Consider the following 22,514-nt stretch of genomic DNA (forward strand, 5'->3'; position numbering starts at 1 on the left):
GGCTGGGCTCTGGGCATCGGCCGGGGGCCCCTATCACAGCTAGGCTCTGGGCAGCGCCCGGGGCATGGGGGGCCCCTATCACAGCTGGGCTCTGGGCAGCGCCCGGGGCACTCAGGGCCCCTATCACAGCTGGGCTCTGGGCAGCGCCCGGGGCACTCGGGGCCCCTATCACAGCTGGGCTCTGGGCAGCGCCCGGGGCACTGGGGGCCCCTATCACAGCTGGGCTCTGGGCAGCGCCCGGGGCACTTGGGGCCCCTATCACAGCTGGGCTCTGGGCAGCGCCCGGGGCACTGGGGGCCCAGATCTCAGCTGAGGTCTGGGCAGCGCCCGGGGCACTCGGGGCCCCTATCACAGCTGGGCTCTGGGCAGCGCCCGGGGCACTTGGGGCCCCTATCACAGCTGGGCTCTGGGCAGCGCCCGGGGCACTTGGGGCCCCTATCACAGCTGGGCTCTGGGCAGCGCCCGGGGCACTGGGGGCCCAGATCTCAGCTGAGGTCTGGGCAGCGCCCGGGGCACTCGGGGCCCCTATCACAGCTGGGCTCTGGGCAGCGCCCGGGGCACTTGGGGCCCCTATCACAGCTGGGCTCTGGGCAGCGCCCGGGGCACTGGGGGCCCAGATCTCAGCTGAGGTCTGGGCAGCGCCCGGGGCACTCAGGGCCCCTATCACAGCTAGGCTCTGGGCAGCGCCCGGGGCACTTGGGGCCCCTATCACAGCTGGGCTCTGGGCAGCGCCTGGGGCATGGGGGGCCCCTATCACAGCTGGGCTCTGGGCAGCGCCCGGGGCACTGGGGGCCCAGATCTCAGCTGAGGTCTGGGCAGCGCCCGGGGCACTGGGGGCCCCTATCACAGCTGGGCTCTGGGCAGCGCCCGGGGCACTGGGGGCCCGGATCTCAGCTGAGGTCTGGGCAGCGCCCGGGGCACTTGGGGCCCCTATCACAGCTGGGCTCTGGGCAGCGCCTGGGGCATGGGGGGCCCCTATCACAGCTGGGCTCTGGGCAGCGCCCGGGGCACTGGGGGCCCAGATCTCAGCTGAGGTCTGGGCAGCGCCCGGGGCACTGGGGGCCCCTATCACAGCTGGGCTCTGGGCAGCGCCCGGGGCACTGGGGGCCCGGATCTCAGCTGAGGTCTGGGCAGCGCCCGGGGCACTGGGGGCCCAGATCTCAGCTGGGCTCTGGGCAGCGCCCGGGGCACTTGGGGCCCCTATCACAGCTGGGCTCTGGGCAGCGCCCGGGGCACTTGGGGCCCCTATCACAGCTGGGCTCTGGGCAGCGCCCGGGTCATGGGGGCCCCTATCACAGCTGGGCTCTGGGCAGCGCCTGGGGCATGGGGGGCCCCTATCACAGCTGGGCTCTGGGCAGCGCCCGGGGCACTGGGGGCCCAGATCTCAGCTGAGGTCTGGGCAGCGCCCGGGGCACTGGGGGCCCGGATCTCAGCTGAGGTCTGGGCAGCGCCCGGGGCACTGGGGGCCCAGATCTCAGCTGAGGTCTGGGCAGCGCCCGGGGCACTGGGGGCCCGGATCTCAGCTGAGGTCTGGGCAGCGCCCGGGGCACTGGGGGCCCCATCACAGCTGGGCTCTGGGCAGTGCCCGGGGCACTTGGGGCCCCTATCACAGCTGGGCTCTGGGCAGCGCCCGTGGCACTTGGGGCCCCTATCACAGCTGGGCTCTGGGCAGCGCCCGGGGCACTTGGGGCCCCTATCACAGCTGGGCTCTGGGCAGCGCCCGGGGCACTGGGGGCCCAGATCTCAGCTGAGGTCTGGGCAGCGCCCGGGGCACTGGGGGCCCCTATCACAGCTGGGCTCTGGGCAGCGCCCGGGGCACTGGGGGCCCGGATCTCGGCTGGGCTCTGGGCAGCGCCCGGGGCACTGGGGGCCCGGATCTCGGCTGGGCTCTGGTCTCACCGGTGGATGCAGTGCTTGCTCTCCAGATACTCCATCCCAGCAGCAGCATTCGCCGTCATCTTGAGCAGCTCCTTCACCTTCAGCTGCTGCCCCTCGCTGCGCAGGAAGGTCAGGAAGTCCCCCCCTGTGGGGGCAGGGTAGTGCTGACCTTAGGGAGTTAGGGGCAGGGCTGCAGGACCCAGGCACCTGCCACCAACCCTGGGCGGGGGGGAGGAGTGCGGCTGGGAGATGTTCAGGGTCCAGGGTGCGGGAAGCAGGGCTCACCGGGAGTGAACTGGAGGGAGGAGGGGATGGGGGCCAGGGCCAGGGCAACAGCAGGCCAGGCTGTGTGTGTGTGTGGGGGGGGCAGGACTCACCCTGCACCAGCTCCATGACGATGTAGATGGGCAGCTTCTGGGTGCAGATGCCAATGAGCTTGACGATGTTGGGGTGGCTGTACTGCTTCAGGATCCTGGAGACAGAGACGCGCCAGTCACCCCCTTGCTGTCACCCCTTGGCCGTCACCCCCAGCTGTCACCCGCAGCGGTCACCCGTGTCTGTCACCTGCTGGCCGTTACCCCCTGGCCATCACCCCCAGCAATCGCCCCCTGGCTGTCACCCCCAGCTGTCTCCTGCTGGCCATCACCCCCCAGCAGTCACCCCTGGTTGTCACCTGCTGGCTGTCACCCCCAGCTATCACCCCCCAGCTGTCACCCCTGGCCGTCACCTGCTGGCTGTCACCCCTGGCTGTCACCTGCTGGCCGTCACCCACTGGCCTTCACCCCCTGGCCATCACCCCCGGCTGTCACCCACTGGCTGTCACCCCCAGCAGTCACCCCCAGCTGTCACCTCCAGCTGTCACTCACTGGCCATCACCCACAGCAGTCACCCCCGGCTGTCACCTGCTGGCCATCACCCCCAGCTGTCACCCCTGGCTGTCACCCACTAGCCGTCACACCCTGGCCATCACCCCCAGCTGTCACCTGCTGGCCATCACCCCCAGCTGTCACCCCCCAGCTGTCACCCACTGGCCATCACAACCAGTCACAACAGCCAGCAGGGGATCTTCTCTTTCAGTACATTTCAACAGCACGGACGGCACCTAGCCACCTCCCATCGCCCTGGGCTTGGGGACCCACTGTCCAGGCTGGGTTTGTTTGGGATCCTCTGTTCCTGTCGGGTCTGGGGGGGTCCCTGGTCCATGCTAGATTTGGAGTCCCCACAAGCTCCAGAAGATTTTGATCCAGAAAAACTTTTAATTTAAATTTAAGCAAGCCCAGAATCCCCAAAGCCCCCTCCCCACCCCTGCTGGCAAATGGCCTGTCATAAACAGATGGTTAAGGGTTAATGTCTCTTTTACCTGTAAAGGGTTAAGATGCTCAGTAAACCTGGCTGACACCTGACCAGAGGACCAATAGGGGACAAGATACTTTCAAATCTTAGTGGGGGGAAGTCTTTGTTTGTGCTCTTTGTTTTGGGGGTTGTTCGCTCTTGGGACTAAGAGGGACCAAACATCAATCCAGGCTCCCCAAATCTTTCTGAACCAGTCTCTCATTTTTCAAACTTGTAAGTAACAGCCAGGCAAGGCGAGTTAGTCTTATTTTTGTTTTCTCAACTTGTAAATGTTCCTTTTTGCTGGAAGGATTTTACCTCTGCTTGCTGTAACTTTGAACCTAAGGCTAGAGGGGGGTCCTCTGGTCTATACGAATCTGATTACCCTGTAAAGTATTTTCCATCCTGATTTTACAGAGATGATTTTTACCTTTCTTCTTTAATTAAAAGCTTTCTTTTTAAGAACCTGATTGATTTTTCCTTGTTTTAAGATCCAAGGAGATTGGGTCTGGACTCCCCAGGGATTAGTGGGGGGAAAGGAGACGGGGATGGTTAATTTCTCCTAGTTTTAAGATCCAAGGGGTTTGGATCTGAGTTCCCCAGGGAACTGGTGAAGTCCCTCAAGGCCACCCAGGGAGGGGAGAGTTTTGGGGGGAGAGATAGTGCCCCAGACACTGAAATTTCTGGCTGGTGGCAGTGTTACCAGATCTAAGCTAGTAATTAAGCTTAGAAGTGTCCATGCAGGTCCCCACATTTGTACTCTAAAGTTCAAAGTGGGGGAAAAAACCTTGACATGACCCCTCAGGGCAGAGCGTGGAACTGGGGGGCAGAGGCCCACGGCGCTGGGGGAAAAGCGCTGCACTGGGGAACAGCGTAGAGCAGGGGGACAGAGAACCATGGTGCTGGGGGGAAGAGCATGGAGCTGTGGGGAAGAGAGCCACTGTGCTGGGGGGCAGAGTGTGGAGCTGGGGGGCAGAGACCCACGGCGCTGGGGGGGAAGGGTGCAGCACTGGGGGGCAGAGCGTGGAGCTGGGGGGCAGAGACCCATGGCGCTGGGGGGCAGAGTGTGTTGCTGAGGGGCAGAGACCCGCGGTGCTGGGGGGGAAGGGCGCAGCTCTAGTGCACAGAGTGTGGAGCTGGGGGGTAGAGATCCATGGCACTGGGGGGGCAGAGACCCACAGCACTAGAGGGGAACAGCATGGCACTGGGGGACAGAGTATGGAGCCAGGGGGGCAGAGACCCGGGCGCTGGCGGGCAAGGGCGCAGCACTTGGGGACAGAGCGTGGAGCTGGGGGGCAGAGACCCGCGGCGCTGGGGGGGAAGAGTGCAGCACTAGGGGGCAGAGACCCACAGTGCTGGGGGGGAAGGGCGCAGCACTAGGGGACAGAGCGTGGAGCTGGGGGGCAGAGACCCACAGTGCTGGGAGGGAGGGCGCAGCACTGAGGGACAGAGCATGGAGCTGGGGGGCAGAGACCCGCGGCGCTAGGGGGGAACAGCATGGCACTGAGGGACAGAGTACGGAGCCGGGGGGGCAGAGACCCGGGCGCTGGTGGGCAAGGGCGCAGCACTAGGGGACAGAGCGTGGAGCTGGGGGGCAGAGACCCACGGCACTGGGGTAGAAGAGCATGGCACTGGGGGGACAGAGTATGGAGGCGGGGGGCCAGAGACCCGGGTGCTAGAGGGGAAGGGCACAGCACTTGGGGACAGAGTGTGGAGCTGGGGGGCAGAGACCCACGGCACTGGGAGACAGAACGTGGAGCTGGAGGGCAGAGTCCCCGGCGCTGGGGGGAAGGGGGTAGCACTGAGGGACAGAGCGTGGAGCTGGGGGGCAGAGGCCCGCAGTGCTGGGAGGGAGGGCGCAGCACTGAGGGACAGAGCATGGAGCTGGGGGGCAGAGACCCACGGCGCTAGGGGGGAACAGCATGGCACTGGGGGACAGAGTATGGAGCCGGGGGGGGCAGAGACCCATGGCGCTAGGGGGGAAGAGTGCAGCACTAGGGGGCAGAGCCTGGAGCTGGGGGGGGGAAGGGCGCAGCACTAGGGGACAGAGCGTGGAGCTGGGGGGCAGAGACCCATGGCACTGGGGGGAAGAGACCCACAGCACTCGGGTGGAAGAGCATGGCACTGGGGGACAGAGTGTGGAGCTGGGGGGCAGAGACCCACGGCGCTGGGAGACAGAACGTGGAGCTGGAGGGCAGAGACCCCGACGCTGGGTGGGGGAAGGGGGCAGCACTGAAGGACAGAGCATGGAGCTAGGGGGCAGAGACTCGCAGCGCTGGGGGGGAAGGGCGCAGCACTGGGAGACCGAGTGTGGAGCTGGGGGGCAGAGACCCGCGGCCTTGGTGGGGAAGGGTGCAGCAAGGGGGGTAGAGCCTGGAGCTGGGGGGCAGAGACCCGTGGCGCTGGGGGGGAAGGGCACAGCAATGGGAGACCGAGAGTGGAGCCGGGGGGCAGAGACCCACGGCCTTGGGGGGGAAGGGTGCAGCACTGGGGGGCAAAGCCTGGAGCTGGAGGGCAGAGACCCATGGCGCTGGGGGGCAGAGAGTGGAGCTGGGGTGCTGAGACCCACGGTGCTGGGAGACAGAGCATGGAGCTGCGGGGCAGAGACCCGCGGTTCTGGGGGGCAGAGCGTGGAGCCGGGGGGCAGAGACCCACAGCCCTGGGGTGGAAGGGCACAGCACTAGAGGACAGAGCGTGGAGCTGGGGGGCAGAGACCCACGGCACTAGAGTGGAAGAGCATGGCATTGGGGGACAGAGCGTGAAGCTGGGGGGCAGAGACCCGCGGCGCTGGGGGGGAAGGGAGCAGCACTGGGGGACAGAGCGTGGAGCTGGGGGGCAGAGACCCCAACGCTGGGGGGCAGAGACCCTAGCACTGGGGGGCAGAGCGCAGCGCTGGGGGGCAGAGACCCATGGCGCTGGGGGCAGAGCGTGGAGCAGAGATCCACGGCACTGGGAGACAGAGCGTGGAGCTAGGAGGCAGAGACCCGGGCGCTGGGGGGCAGAGCGCGGTGCTGGGGAGCAGAGACCTGTGGCGCTGGGGGGCAGAGAGCAGTGCTGGGGGACAGAGACCCACGGCACTGGGGGGCAGGGCGTGGAGCTGGGTGGCAGAGCTCCATGGTGCTAGGAGACAGAGCGTGGAGCTAGGGGGCAGAGACCCGGGCGCTGGGGAGGAAGGGTGCAGCACTGGAGGACAGAGCGTGGAGCTGGGGGGCAGAGACCCGCGGCGCTGGGGGGCAGGCCGTGGAGCTGGGGGGCAGAGATCCATGGTGCTGGGAGACAGAGCGTGGAGCTAGGGGGCAGAGACCCGGGCGCTGGGGAGGAAGGGTGCAGCACTGGAGGACAGAGCATGGAGCTGTGGGGCAGAGACCCGCGTGTGGAGCTTGGGGGCAGAGCTCCATGGTGCTGGGAGACAGAGCGTGGAGCTGGGGGGCACAGACCTGGGCGCTGAGGAGGAAGGGTGCAGCACTGGAGGACAGAGCGTGGAGCTGGGGGGCAGAGACCCGCGGCGGTGGGGGGCAGAGTGTGGAGCTGGGGGGCAGAGATTCATGGTGCCGGGAGACAGAGCGTGGAGCTAGGGGGCAAAGACCCATGGCGCTGGGGAGGAAGGGTGCAGCACTGGAGGACAGAGCGTGGAGCTGGGGGGCAGAGGCCTGCGGCGCTGGGGGGCAGAGCGTGGAGCTGGGGGGCAGAGATCCATGGTGCTGGGAGACAGAGCATGGAGCTAGGGGGCAGAGACCCGGGAGTGGGGGAGGAAGGGTGCAGCACTAGAGGACAGAGCGTGGAGCCGGGGGGCAGAGACCCGCGGCGCTGGGGGGCAGACTGTGGAGCTGGGGGGCAGAGATCCATAGTGCCGGGAGACAGAGCGTGGAGCTAGGGGGCAGAGACCCGGGTGCTGGGGGGCAGAGACCTGCGGCGCTGGGGGCAGAGCGCAGTGCCGGGGATCCGTACAGACCTGGCTTCCTGCAGGAATTTGGCCTTGAGCTCCGGCGGGAGGGTTTCGCGGCAGGATTTCACAGCCACTGGGGTGTTGTCAGCGAGCAGGCGGCCGCTGAACACCTCCCCAAAGTTACCCTGGGAGACAAAGCACATGCACCAGCTGCCCCTGCCCCGTCGATCCCGGAGTCCCGCTGCGCCAGCTCCCTCAGCCTCGTGCCAGACAGGGCATTTACGTGGGCCGGGGCCCGTTCTGCCTGTGGCATGCCCGGACGCCTGCTTCTCTGATTCAGGTTCCGTCGAGCCCTCCTCCCTGCGGACGACTGGCGAGCTGGCACCAGAGGCCGCCGAGCGACGGCACCAGCCGGGAACCAAGGGTGGGACCTGTTTCTAACCACCACAGTGGCTTCCTCCTCGCCTGAGTCCTTCCGTCAGGAGTGCCGGCAAGGAGGCGCGATGCTCTGCGTGACCGCTGGACAAGGGCTCCTGGCCTGGGTCAGCGCCAGGGTAACACATAGGGGGAGCAGGGCACTCTGCGCGTGACAGAGCTGCCGGAGAGCCCGCGCCCAGCCTGACCCCCAGACGCCCCTAGCCTCAGGCAGACAGCCTGGCACAGACAGCAGCTCCCCTGGGTGCTGACAGGTCCTGCTGGGCTCTGGCTGTAACAAGGGAAATTAGAAATCCTGCCATTGGTTACTTTTTCTTAAATTGAAACTACTCTGCATACTAACCTTGCCTGCATACCCCCTTCCCCCCGTTATGATCCAGGGCCTGCTGCGCACTTCCTCAGAGCAGTGCCCTAGCAATGGCCGGGCCCATGCCTACCCTGGGGGCACTCACCCGCCCAATGCGCTCGCCCAGCAGCACGTCCTCATGGTTCAGCACCCATTTGTCCTGGGGAAGGAAGGTGGGAGTGAAAGAGCAGGAAAATGTCCAGACCCAGCATTCCCTGCCCCACCCTGAGCCCCACTCCCACTGCAATGCCCAGCCCTCGGGGGAGCCCTTCACCCCTGATGCCTAGCCCCCGGGGGAGCCCTTCCCCCTGCAACGTCCAGACCCTGGGGGAGCCCTTCGCCCTGCGACGCCCAGCCCCTGGGGAGCTGTGCAGTGGGGCCAGTGTGGTACCTTGAGGATGGGCTTGGCCAGGACGATTCCGCTCTTCTTGGTGATGGGCTGCCGGGACTGCAGGAAATGGTCGATGAGCAGCGGGATGGTGCGGAAGCCCTCGCCCTCCAGCCGGTACATGTCCTAGGAGAGGTGGAGGCGCTGGGATCTCATGCCACCCCTGCCCTGCCCTCCCAGCCCTGCTCACACACCCCACCCCACCCTGTATACACCCCCTAGCCTCCCCCTCATACACCCCCACAGCTCCACCCACACCCCCTATGCCCCCCATTCTAGGCCCAACCCCAGCTTGCAAGGCAGCCTGGGGATACCCAGCCCAGAGACACATTTGTAAGTGGCAGGAAACCCCCCCCCGCCTCACTTCACAGGTCCTCCAGCACTCCCCCACCCCTGGGCACTCCCCCAGGAGCCCTGCCCCGACTCTGCCCGGCAGGCTGTGGTGGTATGTCCCGGCTGGGCGGGCAGGGCTTCTGCAGGATGGCCCCGGAGCTGCCCGCAGAGCCGTCTGTGCTGCCCATGTCAGCGCCCTCCCCGTGCCCGGCACCACTCACATCGCAGGCCTGGATGATGAAGTGCCGGGGCTGCCCATCCCACAGCACACTCAGCACATGCTCCTGCTTCCCCTGGCTCTCCCGCACCAGGAAGTCCCCACTGTGGAGCAGCAGCTCCTGCACCTCTGCCCGGGGGATGGCGCCGTGGTACCAGGCCTGCTGGCACAGGGGCTTCTGCACTTCGGGGAGGAGCGGCAGGGGGGGCGGCACCTGGGAGACAGAGTCAGGGTAAGCGGGCTGGGCAGGGGACCCCGTCAGCACCCACAGGGAAGCAGTGGTGTGGGGCAGGAAAGAGAAGGGGGATGGGAGGCAGTGGTGTGGGTGAGGGGAGGGGAGGCAGTGATGCAGGAGAGAGGAGGGGGATTGGGGCAGGGGAGGGGAGAGGGAGGGGAGGCAGTGGTGTGGGGGAACGGAGGGGAGGGGAGGCAGTGGTTTGGGGAGGGGGATGGGAGGCAGTGGGACATGGGAAGGGGAGGCAGTGGTGTGGGAGAGGGGAGGAGAGGCAGTGGTGTGAGGGAAGGGAGGGGAGGGGGGTAGTGATATGGGGGAGTAGAGGGGAAGGGGAGGGGGATGGGAAGCAGTGGTGTGAGGGAGGGAAGGGGGAGGGGGACAGGAGGCGGTGTGGGGGCAGGGAGGGAGGGGGAGGGGGAAGGGAGGCAGTGGCGTAGGAGGAAAGGGGGAGGGGGAGGGAAGACAGTGATGTGGGGGAGGGGAGGCAGTGTTGCAGGGGGGAGGGGGAGGGGAAGGGAGTGGAGGGGGATGGGAGGCAGTGGTGTGGGGGAAGGGAGGGGAGAGGGAGGGAAGGCAGTGATGTGAGGGAGGGGAGGCAGTGGCATGGGGGAGGGGGAGGAGAAGGGAGGGGAGGGGAAGAGAGAGAGGGGAGGCAGTGGTATGGGGGAGGGCGGGGAGGGGGAAGGGGAGGAGGGAAGGAGGTGATGTGGGGGAGGGGAGGCAGTGGCACAGGGGAGGAGGAGAGGAAGGAAGGGGAGGGGAAGAGGGAGGGAAGGCAGTGATGTGGGGGAGGGGAGTGGAGGGAGGGGAGACAGTGGTGCAGGGGAGGGGGAGAGGAAGGGAGAGGAGGGGAAGAGTGAGGGAAGGCAATGATGTGGGGGAGGGGAGGCAGTGGTGCAGGGGAGAGGGGGAGGGAAGGCAGTGATGTGGGGAAGGGAGGGGAGGGGGGTAGTGATATGGGGGAGTAGAGGGGAAGGGGAGGGGGATGGGAAGCAGTGGTGTGAGGGAGGGAAGGGGGAGGGGGACAGGAGGCGGTGTGGGGGCAGGGAGGGAGGGGGAGGGGGAAGGGAGGCAGTGGCATAGGAGGAAAGGGGGAGGGGGAGAGAAGACAGTGATGTGGGGGAGGGGAGGCAGTGTTGCAGGGGGGAGGGGGAGGGGAAGGGAGTGGAGGGGGATGGGAGGCAGTGGTGTGGGGGAAGGGAGGGGAGAGGGAGGGAAGGCAGTGATGTGAGGGAGGGGAGGCAGTGGCATGGGGGAGGGGGAGGAGAAGGGAGGGGAGGGGAAGAGAGAGAGGGGAGGCAGTGGTGTGGGGGAGGGCGGGGAGGGGGAAGGAGAGGAGGGAAGGAGGTGATGTGGGGGAGGGGAGGCAGTGGCACAGGGGAGGAGGAGAGGAAGGAAGGGGAGGGGAAGAGGGAGGGAAGGCAGTGATGTGGGAGAGGGGAGTGGAGGGAGGGGAGACAGTGGTGCAGGGGAGGGGGAGAGGAAGGGAGAGGAGGGGAAGAGTGAGGGAAGGCAATGATGTGGGGGAGGGGAGGCAGTGGTGCAGGGGAGAGGGGGAGGGAAGGCAGTGATGTGGGGAAGGGGAGGCAGTGGCACAGGGCAAGGGGAGAGGAAGGGAGGGGAGCGGGAGGGAAGGCAGTGATGTGGGGGAGGGGAGGCAGTGATGTGGGGGAGGGGAGGGGAGGCAGTGGAGCAGGGGAGAGGGAGAGGAAGGGAGGGGGAGGGGAAGTGGGAGGAGAGGCAGTGATGTGGGGGACGGGAGGCAGTGGCACAGGGCAGGGGGAGAAGAAGGGAGGGGTGGGGGAGGGGAGGCAGTGATGTGGGGGAGGGGAGGCAGTGGCACGGGGAAAAGGAGAGGAAGGGAGGGGAGAGGAGGGGAAGTGGGAGGGGAGGCAGTGATGTGGGGGAGGGGAGGGGAGGCAGTGGCACAGGGGAGAGAGAGAGGAACGGAGGGGAGGGGAGGGGAAGTGGGAGGGGAGGCAGTGATGTGGGGGAGGGGAGGGGAGGGGAGGCAGTGGCACAGGGCAGGGGGAGAGGAAGGGAGGGGGGAGGGGAGGCAGTGATGTGGGGGAGGGGTGGGGAGGCAGTGGCACAGGGCAGGGGGAGAGGAAGGGAGGGGGGAGGGGAGGCAGTGATGTGGGGGAAGGGGTGGGGAGGCAGTGGCACAGGGCAGGGGGAGAGGAAGGGAGGGGGGAGGGGAGGCAGTGATGTGGGGGAGGGGTGGGGAGGCAGTGGCACAGGGGAGAGGGAGAGGAAGGGAGGGGAGGGGAAGAGGGAGGGAAGGCAGTGATGTGGGGGAGGGGAGGGGAGGCAGTGATGTGGGGGAGGGGAGGCAGTGGCACAGGGGAGAGGGAGAGGAAGGGAAGGGAGGGGAGGGGAAGTGGGAGGGGAGGCAGTGATGTGGGGGAGGGGAGGGGAGGCAGTGATGTGGGGGAGGGGAGGCAGTGGCACAGGGGAGAGGGACAGGAAGGGAGGGGAGGGGAAGAGGGAGGGAAGGCAGTGATGTGGGGGACGGGAGGCAGTGGCACAGGGCAGGGGGAGAGGAAGGGAGGGGGGAGGGGAGGCAATGATGTGGGGGAGGGGAGGGGAGGCAGTGGCACAGGGGAGAGGGAGAGGAAGGGAGCGGAGGGGAGGGGAAGGGGGAGGGGAGGCACTGATGTGGGGGAGGGGAGGGGAGGCAGTGGCGCAGGGGCACTCACCGAGTACTTGGGGCGGAAGATGCCCGAGATGTGATTCCTGAGGGTCTCCAGCGCGCTGGCTCCTGGGCGCTCCAGCTCCAGCTCCTGCCAGGGGGCAGAGGGGGGCTGAGCCGTGTGGCTGGGAGCGTCCCATGGCCGGGTACAGGAATGGCCTGGGCCGGGCACTGCCTGGGCTGGACTGTGGCCAGGTGCCCGTGGGCTGCACCTGGTAGGGCAGCCTCACCACACAGCAGCACTCACATTTCTTAGCAAGGCCAGTGCCCTGGGCAGGCACTAGGGCCAGGCTGCCCGAGTGTCCCCCACTGTCCCCAAGGCGCAGGTCAGGGCACGAGGTGTGGGGCAGGGCGGGGTGCTGGGGTGCAGGGTGGGGAGCTAGAAGGTAGAACAGGGTAAGGCACTAGGGATGTCGAGGTGCTGAGGGATGGAGTGGGGCAGGACAGGGTGCTGGGGGTGGTGCAGGGCAGGGCGCTGGGGGTGGTGGGGTGCTGGGGGCGGAGTGGGACAGGGCAGGGCACTGGAGGTGGCTCAGAGCAGGGCGCTGGGCGTGGCAGGGTGCTGGGGTGATGCAGGGCAGGGCACAGGGGGTCGCGGGGCACTGGGGGTGGCTCAGAGCAGGGAACTTGGGGTGGCACAGGGCAGGGCGCTGGGGTGGCACAGGGCAGGGTGCTGAGGGTGGTGGGGCGCTGGGGGTGGCAGGGTGCTGGGGGTGGCGGGGTGCGGGGTTGGCACAGGGCAGGGTGCTGGGGGTGGCAGGGCGCTGGGGGTGGCAGGGTGCTGGGGTGGCACAGGGCAGGGCGCTGGGAGTGGAGTGGGGCAGGGCAGGGCGCTGGGGGTGGAGTGGGGCAGGGCAGGGTGCTGCGGGTGGCGGGGGCAGGGCAGGATGCTGGGGGTGGCGGGGCGCTGGGGGTGGAGTGTGGCAGGGCAGGGTGCTGGGGGTGGCGGGGTGCTGGGGGCGGAGTGGGGCAGGGCAGGGCAGGGTGCTGGCGGTGGCGGGGTGCTGGGGTGGCGCAGGCGGGGCGCTGGGGGTGGAGTGGGGCAGGGCAGGGTGCTGGGGGTGGCGGGGTGCTGGGGGCAGAGTGGGGCATGGCAGGGCACTGGCGGTGGAGTGGGGCAGGGCAGGGCGCTGGGGGTGGCGGGGTGCTGGGGTGGCGCAGGGCAGGGTGCTGGGGGTGGAGTGGGGCAGGGCAGGGTGCTGGCGGTGGCAGGGTGCTGGGGGTGGAGTGGGGCAGGGCAGGGTGCTGGGGGTGGCAGGGTGCTGGGGGTGGAGTGGGGCAGAGCAGGGCGCTGGGGGTGGCGGGGCGCTGGGGTGGCGCAGGGCAGGGTGCTGGGGGTGGAGTGGGGCAGGGCAGGGTGCTGGGGGTGGCAGGGTGCTGGGGGTGGAGTGGGGCAGGGCAGGGTGCTGGGGGTGGCAGGGTGCTGGGGGTGGAGTGAGGCAGGGCAGGGAGCTGGGGGTGGAGTGGGGCAGGGTGCTGGGGTGGCGCAGGGCAGGGCGCTGGGGGTGGAGTGGGGCAGGCAGCTGGGGGCAGAGTGGGGCAAGGCAGGGTGCTGGGGGTGGCGGGGTGCTGGGGGTGGAGTGGCGCAGGGGAGGGTGCTGGGGTGGCGCAGGGCAGGGCGCTGGGGTGGAGTGGGGCAGGGAGCTGGGGGTGGAGTGGCGCAGAGCAGGGCGCTGGGGGTGGCGCAGGGCAGGGCATCGGGGTGGAGTGGGGCAGGGAGCTGGGGGTGGAGTGGGGCAGGGCAGGGTGCTGGGGGTGGCGGGGCACTGGGGGTGGCGCAGGGCAGGGCGTCGGGGGTGGAGTGGGGCAGGGAAGGGCGCTGGGGGTGGCGGGGCGCTGGGGTGGTTCAGGACAGGGCGCTGGGGGTGGAGTGGGGCAGGGCAGGGCGCTGGGGGTGGGGTGGAGTGGGGCGGGGCAGGGCGCTGGGGGTGGAGTGGGGCAGGGCAGGGCGCTGGGGGCGGCGGGGCGCTGGGGTGGCGCAGGGCAGGGTGCCGGGGGTGGAGTGGGGCAGGGCAGGGTGCTGGGGGTGGGGTGGAGTGGGGCGGGTCAGGGTGCTGAGGGTGGAGTGGGGCGGGGCAGGGTGCTGGGGGTGGAGTGAGGCAGGGCAGGGTGCTGGGGGTGGAGTGGGGCAGGGCAGGGTGCTGGGGGTGGGGTGGAGTGCGCAAGGACGCTGGGGGTGGAGTGGGGCAGGGCAGTGTGCTGGGGGTGGGGTGGAGTGGGGCAGGGTGCTGGGGGTGGAGTGGGGCAGGGCAGGGCGCTGGGGGTGGGGTGGAGTGGGGCGGGGCAGGGCGCTGGGGGTGGAGTGGGGCAGGGCAGGGCGCTGGGGGCGGCGGGGTGCTGGGGTGGCGCAGGTCAGGGTGCTGGGGGTGGAGTGGGGCAGGGCAGGGCGCTGGGGGTGGGGTGGAGTGGGGAAGGGCGCTGGGGGTGGAGTGGGGCAGGGCAGGGCGCTGGGGGTGGGGTGGAGTGGGGCGGGGCAGGGCGTCAGGGGTGGAGTGGGGCAGGGAACTGGGGGTGGAGTGGGGCAGGGCAGGGTGCTGGGGGTGGCGGGGCGCTGGGGTGGCGCAGGGCAGGGAGCTGGGGGTGGAGTGGGGCAGGGAAGGGCGCTGGGGGTGGCGGGGCGCTGGGGTGGCGCAGGGCAGGGTGCTGGGGGTAGGGTGGAGTGGGGCGGGGCAGGGCGCTGGGGGTAGGGTGGAGTGGGGCGGGGCAGGGCGCTGGGGGTGGAGTGGGGCAGGGCAGAGCGCTGGGGGTAGGGTGGAGTGGGGCGGGGCAGGGCGCTGGGGGTGGAGTGGGGAAGGGCAGGGCGCTGGGGGCGGCGGGGCGCTGGGGTGGCGCAGGGCAGGGTGCTGGGGGTGGAGTGGGGCAGGGCAGGGTGCTGGGGGTGGGGTGGAGTGGGGCAGGGCAGGGCGCTGGGGGTGGAGTGGGGCAGGGCAGAGCGCTGGGGGTGGGGTGGAGTGGGTCGGGGCAGGGCGCTGGGGGCGGCGGGGCGCTGGGGTGGCGCAGGGCAGGGTGCTGGGGGTGGAGTGGGGCAGGGCAGGGCGCTGGGGCTGGAGTGGGGCAGGGCAGGGTGCTGGGGGTGGAGTGGGGCAGGGCAGGGTGCTGGGGGTGGGGTGGAGTGGGGTAGGGTGCTGAGGGTGGAGTGGGGCAGGGCAGGGCGCTGGGGGTGGGGTGGAGTGGGGCAGGGCAGGGTGCTGGGGGTGGGGTGGAGTGGGGCAGGGCTCTGGGGGTGGAGTGGGACAGGGCAGGGCGCTGGGGGCGGCAGGGTGCTGGGGTGGTGCAGGGCAGGGTGCTGGGGGTGGAGTGGGGCAGGGCAGGGTGCTGGGGGTGGGGTGGAGTGGGGCAGGGCGCTGGGGGTGGAGTGGGGCAGGGCAGGGCGCTGGGGGTGGGGTGGAGTGGGGCAGGGCGCTGGGGTGGAGTGGGGCAGGGCAGGGCGCTGGGGGTGGGGTGGAGTGGGGCAGGGCGCTGGGGTGGAGTGGGGCAGGGCAGGGCGCTGGGGGTGGGGTGGAGTGGGGCAGGGCAGGGTGCTGGGGGTGGACTGGGGCGGGGCAGGGCGCAGGGGGTGGAGTGGGGCGGGGCAGGGTGCTGGGGGTGAGGTGGAGTGGGGCAGGGTGCTGGGGGTGGAGTGGGGCAGGGCAGGGTGCTGGGGGTGAGGTGGAGTGGGGCAGGGCGCTGGGGGTGGAGTGGGGCAGGGCAGGGTGCTGGGGGTGAGGTGGAGTGGGGCAGGGTGCTGGGGGTGGAGTGGGGTAGGGCAGGGTGCTGGGGGTGGGGTGGAGTGGGGCAGGGCGCTGGGGTGGAGTGGGGCAGGGCAGGGTGCTGGGGGTGAGGTGGAGTGGGGCAGGGTGCTGGGGGTGGAGTGGGGCAGGGCAGGGCGCTGGGGGTGGGGTGGAGTGGGGCAGGGCAGGGTGCTGGGGGTGGAGTGGGGCAGGGCAGAGAGCTGGGGGCGGCGGGGCGCTGGGGTGGCGCAGGGCAGGGTGCTGGGGGTGGAGTGGGGCAGGGCAGGGCGCTGGGGGTGGAGTGGGGCAGGGCAGGGTGCTGGGGGTGGGGTGGAGTGGGGCAGGGCGCTGGGGTGGAGTGGGGCAGGGCAGGGCGCTGGGGGTGGGGTGGAGTGGGGCGGGGCAGGGTGCTGGGGGTGGAGTGGGGCGGGGCAGGGGGCTGGGGGTGGATTGAGGCAGGGCAGGGTGCTGGGGGTGGGGTGGAGTGGGGCAGGGCGCTGGGGGTGGAGTGGGGCAGGGTAGGGCGCTGGGGGCGGCGGGGCGCTAGGGTGGCGCAGGGCAGGGTGCTGGGGGTGGAGTGGGGCAGGGCAGGGTGCTGGGGGTGGGGTGGAGTGGGGCAGGGCACTGGGGGTGGGGTGGGGCAGGGCAGGGTGCTGGGGGTGGCGGGGCGCTGGGGTGGCGCAGGGCAGGGAGCTGGGGGTGGAGTGGGGCAGGGAAGGGCGCTGGGGGTGGCGGGGCGCTGGGGTGGCGCAGGGCAGGGTGCTGGGGGTAGGGTGGAGTGGGGCGGGGCAGGGCGCTGGGGGTAGGGTGGAGTGGGGCGGGGCAGGGCGCTGGGGGTGGAGTGGGGCAGGGCAGGGCGCTGGGGGCGGCGGGGCGCTGGGGTGGCGCAGGGCAGGGTGCTGGGGGTGGAGTGGGGCAGGGCAGGGTGCTGGGGGTGGGGTGGAGTGGGGCAGGGCGCTGGGGGTGGAGTGGGGCAGGGCAGAGCGCTGGGGGTGGGGTGGAGTGGGTCGGGGCAGGGCGCTGGGGGCGGCGGGGCGCTGGGGTGGCGCAGGGCAGGGTGCTGGGGGTGGAGTGGGGCAGGGCAGGGCGCTGGGGCTGGAGTGGGGCAGGGCAGGGCGCTGGGGGCGGCGGGGCGCTGGGGTGGCGCAGGGCAGGGTGCTGGGGGTGGAGTGGGGCAGGGCAGGGCGCTGGGGGTGGGGTGGAGTGGGGCAGGGCAGGGTGCTGGGGGTGGGGTGGAGTGGGGCAGGGCTCTGGGGGTGGAGTGGGACAGGGCAGGGCGCTGGGGGCGGCAGGGTGCTGGGGTGGTGCAGGGCAGGGTGCTGGGGGTGGAGTGGGGCAGGGCAGGGTGCTGGGGGTGGGGTGGAGTGGGGCAGGGCGCTGGGGGTGGAGTGGGGCAGGGCAGGGCGCTGGGGGTGGGGTGGAGTGGGGCAGGGCGCTGGGGTGGAGTGGGGCAGGGCAGGGCGCTGGGGGTGGGGTGGAGTGGGGCAGGGCAGGGTGCTGGGGGTGGACTGGGGCGGGGCAGGGCGCAGGGGGTGGAGTGGGGCGGGGCAGGGTGCTGGGGGTGAGGTGGAGTGGGGCAGGGTGCTGGGGGTGGAGTGGGGCAGGGCAGGGTGCTGGGGGTGAGGTGGAGTGGGGCAGGGCGCTGGGGGTGGAGTGGGGCAGGGCAGGGTGCTGGGGGTGAGGTGGAGTGGGGCAGGGTGCTGGGGGTGGAGTGGGGCAGGGCAGGGCGCTGGGGGTGGGGTGGAGTGGGGCAGGGCAGGGTGCTGGGGGTGGAGTGGGGCAGGGCAGAGAGCTGGGGGCGGCGGGGCGCTGGGGTGGCGCAGGGCAGGGTGCTGGGGGTGGAGTGGGGCAGGGCAGGGCGCTGGGGGTGGAGTGGGGCAGGGCAGGGTGCTGGGGGTGGGGTGGAGTGGGGCAGGGCGCTGGGGTGGAGTGGGGCAGGGCAGGGCGCTGGGGGTGGGGTGGAGTGGGGCGGGGCAGGGTGCTGGGGGTGGAGTGGGGCGGGGCAGGGGGCTGGGGGTGGAGTGAGGCAGGGCAGGGTGCTGGGGGTGGGGTGGAGTGGGGCAGGGTGCTGGGGGTGGAGTGGGGCAGGGCAGGGTGCTGGGGGTGGGGTGGAGTGGGGCAGGGCACTGGGGGTGGGGTGGGGCAGGGCAGGGTGCTGGGGGCGTTGGGGTGCTGGGGGTGGCGCAGGGCAGGGCATTGGGGGTGGAGTGGGGCAGGGCAGGGCGCTGGGGGTGGCGGGGCGCTGGGGTGGCGCAGGGCAGGGCGCTGGGGGTGGAGTGGAGTGGGGCAGGGCGCTGGGGGTGGCGGGGTGCTGGGGTGGCGCAGGGCAGGGAGCTGGGGGTGGAGTGGGGCGGGGCAGGGCGCTGGGGGTGGCGGGGTGCTGGGGTGGCGCAGGGCGGGGCGCTGGGGTTGGAGTGGGGCAGGTCGGGGCGCTAGGGGTGGGGTGGAGTGGGGTGGGGCAGGGCGCTGGGGGTGGAGTGGGGCAGGGCGGGGCGTTGGGGGTGGGGTGGAGTGGGGCAGGGCGCTGGGGGTGGGGTGGAGTGGGGTGGGGCAGGGCGCTGGGGGTGGAGTGGGGCAGGGCGGGGCGTTGGGGGTGGGGTGGAGTGGGGCAGGGCGCTGGGGGTGGGGTGGAGTGGGGTGGGGCAGGGCGCTGGGGGTGGAGGGGGGCAGGGCGGGGCGCTGGGGGTGGGGTGGAGCGGGGTGGGGCAGGGCGCTGGGGGTTGAGGGGGGTGGGGCGGGGCACTGGGGGTGGGGTGGGGCGGGGCGGGGCGCTGGGTGTGGGGTGGAGTGGGGTGGGGCAGGGCGCTGGGGGTGGAGGGGGGCAGGGCGGGGCGCTGGGGGTGGGGTGGGGTGGGGTGGGGCAGGGCGCTGGGGGTGGAGTGGGGCGGGGCGGGGCGCTGGGGGTGGAGGGGGGTGGGGCGGGGCGCTGGGGGTGGGGCGGGGCGGGGCAGGGCGCTGGGGGTGGTGTGGGGTGGGGCAGGGCAGGGTGCTGGGGGTGGACTGGGGCGGGGCAGGGCGCAGGGGGTGGAGTGAGGCAGGGCAGGGTGCTGGGGGTGGGGTGGAGTGGGGCAGGGCGCTGGGGGTGGAGTGGGGCAGAGCAGGGTGCTGGGGGTGAGGTGGCGCAGGGCAGGGCGCTGGGGGTGGAGTGGGGCAGGGCGGGGCGTTGGGGGTGGGGTGGAGTGGGGCAGGGCGCTGGGGGTGGGGTGGAGTGGGGTGGGGCAGGGCGCTGGGGGTGGAGTGGGGCAGGGCGGGGCGTTGGGGGTGGGGTGGAGTGGGGCAGGGCGCTGGGGGTGGGGTGGAGTGGGGCAGGGCAGAGCGCTGGGGGCGGCGGGGCGCTGGGGTGGCGCAGGGCAGGGTGCTGGGGGTGGAGTGGGGCAGGGCAGGGCGCTGGGGCTGGAGTGGGGCAGGGCAGGGCGCTGGGGGTGGCGGGGCGCTGGGGTGGCGCAGGGCAGGGTGCTGGGGGTGGAGTGGGGCAGGGCAGGGTGCTGGGGGTGGGGTGGAGTGGGGCAGGGTGCTGAGGGTGGAGTGGGGCAGGGCAGGGCGCTGGGGGTGGGGTGGAGTGGGGCAGGGCAGGGTGCTGGGGGTGGGGTGGAGTGGGGCAGGGCTCTGGGGGTGGAGTGGGACAGGGCAGGGCGCTGGGGGCGGCAGGGTGCTGGGGTGGCGCAGGGCAGGGTGCTGGGGGTGGAGTGGGGCAGGGCAGGGTGCTGGGGGTGGGGTGGAGTGGGGCAGGGCGCTGGGGGTGGAGTGGGGCAGGGCAGGGCCCTGGGGGTGGGGTGGAGTGGGGCAGGGCGCTGGGGTGGAGTGGGGCAGGGCAGGGCGCTGGGGGTGGGGTGGAGTGGGGCAGGGCAGGGTGCTGGGGGTGGACTGGGGCGGGGCAGGGCGCAGGGGGTGGAGTGAGGCAGGGCAGGGTGCTGGGGGTGGGGTGGAGTGGGGCAGGGCGCTGGGGGTGGAGTGGGGCAGGGCAGGGTGCTGGGGGTGAGGTGGAGTGGGGCAGGGTGCTGGGGGTGGAGTGGGGCAGGGCAGGGCGCTGGGGGTGGGGTGGAGTGGGGCAGGGCAGGGTGCTGGGGGTGGAGTGGGGCAGGGCAGAGAGCTGGGGGCGGCGGGGCGCTGGGGTGGCGCAGGGCAGGGTGCTGGGGGTGGAGTGGGGTAGGGCAGGGTGCTGGGGGTGGGGTGGAGTGGGGCAGGGCAGGGTGCTGGGGGTGGGGTGGAGTGGGGCAGGGCGCTGGGGTGGAGTGGGGCAGGGCAGGGCGCTGGGGGTGGGGTGGAGTGGGGCGGGGCAGGGTGCTGGGGGTGGAGTGGGGCGGGGCAGGGGGCTGGGGGTGGAGTGAGGCAGGGCAGGGTGCTGGGGGTGGGGTGGAGTGGGGCAGGGCGCTGGGGGTGGAGTGGGGCAGGGTAGGGCGCTGGGGGCGGCGGGGCGCTGGGGTGGCGCAGGGCAGGGTGCTGGGGGTGGAGTGGGGCAGGGCAGGGTGCTGGGGGTGGGGTGGAGTGGGGCAGGGCACTGGGGGTGGGGTGGGGCAGGGCAGGGTGTTGGGGGCGTTGGGGTGCTGGGGGTGGCGCAGGGCAGGGCATTGGGGGTGGAGTGGGGCAGGGCAGGGCGCTGGGGGTGGCGGGGCGCTGGGGTGGCGCAGGGCAGGGCGCTGGGGGTGGGGTGGAGCGGGGCAGGGCGCTGGGGGTGGCGGGGTGCTGGGGTGGCGCAGGGCAGGGAGCTGGGGGTGGAGTGGGGCGGGGCAGGGCGCTGGGGGTGGGGTGGAGTTGGGCAGGGCGCTGGGGGTGGCGGGGTGCTGGGGTGGCGCAGGGCGGGGCGCTGGGGTTGGAGTGGGGCAGGGCGGGGCGCTAGGGGTGGGGTGGAGTGGGGTGGGGCAGGGTGCTGGGGGTGGCGGGGCGCTGGAGTGGCGCAGGGCAGGGCGCTGGGGGTGGAGTGGGGCAGGGCGGGGCGCTGGGGGTGGAGTGGGGCAGGGCGGGGCGCTGGAGGTGGGGTGGGGTGGGGCAGGGCAGGGCGCTGGGGGTGGCGGGGCGCTGGAGTGGTGCAGGGCAGGGCGCTGGGGGTGGAGTGGGCAGGGCGGGGCGCTGGAGGTGGGGTGGGGTGGGGCAGGGCAGGGCGCTGGGGGTGGGGTGGAGTGGGGTGGGGCAGGGCGCTGGGGGTGGAGGGGGGCGGGGCGGGGCGCTGGGGGTGGGGTGGAGTGGGGTGGGGGTGGCGGGGCGCTGGAGTGGCGCAGGGCAGGGCGCTGGGGGTGGAGTGGGGCAGGGCGGGGCGTTGGGGGTGGGGTGGGGTGGGGCAGGGCAGGGCGCTGGGGGTGGCGGGGCGCTGGAGTGGCGCAGGGCAGGGCGCTGGGGGTGGAGTGGGGCAGGGCGGGGCGTTGGGGGTGGGGTGGAGTGGGGCAGGGCGCTGGGGGTGGGGTGGAGTGGGGTGGGGCAGGGCGCTGGGGGTGGAGGGGGGCGGGGCGGGGCGCTGGGGGTGGGGTGGGGCGGGGCGGGGCAGGGCGCTGGGGGTGGGGTGGGGTGGGGCGGGGCAGGGCGTGGGGGCCCGGCGCAGCGGGGGGCGCACTCACCGTGGAGGAGAGCGATGGCCGCTCGTCCTGCAGGGGCAGGGCTGGGGGCGGGGCGCTGCAGCCCAGCTGGTCCAGTTTGCGGCGCAGCTCGTCCCGCTGCACTTGCAGCTTGGCCTGGGCGCAGAGGGAGACCTGGAAATGCAGCTGCGCCTCCTGCAGCGCCTGGCGCTTCCCCAGCAGCTGCACCCTGGGCCAGACAGCAACAGCTGCACTCACAGCGGGCAGCCCTGCCCGGAGCAGCCCATCCAGAGCCCCCCGCCCGCCCTGGAGCCCCCCACCTGCCTTGCCCAGAGACCCCCGCCTGCCCTGGAGCCCCCCACCAGCCCCACCTGGCTCGCCCAGAGACCCCTGCCTGCCCTGGAGCCCCCCACCTGCCTTGCCCAGAGACCCCTGCCTGCCCTGGAGCCCCTCACCAGCCCCACCTGCCCCACCCAGAGACCCCCGCCTGCCCTGGAGCCCCCCACCCGCCCCACCTGCCTCGCCCAGAGCCCCCCGCCTGCCCTGGAGCCCCTCACCAGCCCCACCTGGCTTGCCCAGAGACCCCCGCCCGCCCTGCAGCCCCCCACCAGCCCCACCTGCCCCACCCAGAGATCCCTGCCCTCCCAGCCCGTAGCTCCCCATCTGCCCCACCTGCCTCACCCAGAGATCCCCGCCCGCCCTGGAGCCCACCACCTGTCCTGCCCAGAAATCCCTGCCCTCCCGGCCCGTAGCTCCCCACCTGCCTCACCCGACATCCCTGCCCTCCCGGCCCGTAGCTCCCCACCTGCCCCACCTGCCTCACCCGACATCCCTGCCCTTCCGGCCCGTAGCACCCCGCCTGCCCCACCTGCCCCGCCAAGAGATCCCTGCCCTCCCAGCCCGTAGCACCCCGCCTGCCCCACCTGCCCCGCCCAGAGATCCCTGCCCTCCCGGCCCGTAGCTCCCCACCTGCCCCACCTGCCTCGCCCGACATCACTGCCCTCCCGGCTCGTAGCACCCCGCCTGCCCCACCTGCCCCGCCCAGAGATCCCTGCCCTCCCGGCCCGTAGCTCCCCGCCTGCCCCACCTGCCTCGCCCAGAGATCCCCGCCCGCCCTGGAGCCCACCACCTGTCCTGCCCAGAAATCCCGGCCCTCCCGGCCTGTAGCTCCCCACCTGCCCCACCTGCCTCACCCGACATCCCTGCCCTTCCGGCCCATAGCTCCCCACCTGCCCCACCTGCCTCGCCCGACATCACTGCCCTCCCGGCCCGTAGCACCCCGCCTGCCCCACCTGCCCCGCCCAGAGATCCCTGCCCTCCCGGCCCGTAGCTCCCCGCCTGCCCCACCTGCCTCGCCCAGAGATCCCCGCCCGCCCTGGAGCCCACCACCTGTCCTGCCCAGAAATCCCGGCCCTCCCGGCCCGTAGCTCCCCACCTGCCCCACCTGCCTCGCCCAGACATCCCTGCCCTCCCGGCCCGTAGCTCCCCACCTGCCCCACCTGCCTCGCCCAGACATCCCTGCTCACCCCACCCTGCCCGGAGCTCCCTTGTCTCA

At 72.0% G+C, this 22,514-nt stretch overlaps 1 protein-coding gene across 2 annotated transcripts in view; it reads right to left on the reverse strand.

Moving 5' to 3' along the window:
• FES (FES proto-oncogene, tyrosine kinase) overlaps positions 1 to 22,514 on the reverse strand; it is a 46,678-nt gene that overhangs the window by 4,766 nt on the left and 19,398 nt on the right. For both annotated transcript variants that reach the window (XM_050967222.1, XM_050967220.1), the window contains exons 9-16: positions 21,002 to 21,188; positions 11,750 to 11,833; positions 8,820 to 9,029; positions 8,269 to 8,391; positions 7,984 to 8,037; positions 7,163 to 7,281; positions 2,256 to 2,350; positions 1,900 to 2,023 (exon numbers count right to left, since the gene is read on the reverse strand). In XM_050967222.1, coding sequence (XP_050823179.1) covers positions 1,900 to 2,023; positions 2,256 to 2,350; positions 7,163 to 7,281; positions 7,984 to 8,037; positions 8,269 to 8,391; positions 8,820 to 9,029; positions 11,750 to 11,833; positions 21,002 to 21,188 — 996 coding nt within the window. The remainder of the gene's footprint in view (positions 1 to 1,899; positions 2,024 to 2,255; positions 2,351 to 7,162; positions 7,282 to 7,983; positions 8,038 to 8,268; positions 8,392 to 8,819; positions 9,030 to 11,749; positions 11,834 to 21,001; positions 21,189 to 22,514) is intronic.

Source organism: Gopherus flavomarginatus, chromosome 9 (genome assembly GCF_025201925.1).
Source record: "Gopherus flavomarginatus isolate rGopFla2 chromosome 9, rGopFla2.mat.asm, whole genome shotgun sequence".
Lineage (NCBI taxonomy): Eukaryota > Metazoa > Chordata > Testudines > Testudinidae > Gopherus > Gopherus flavomarginatus.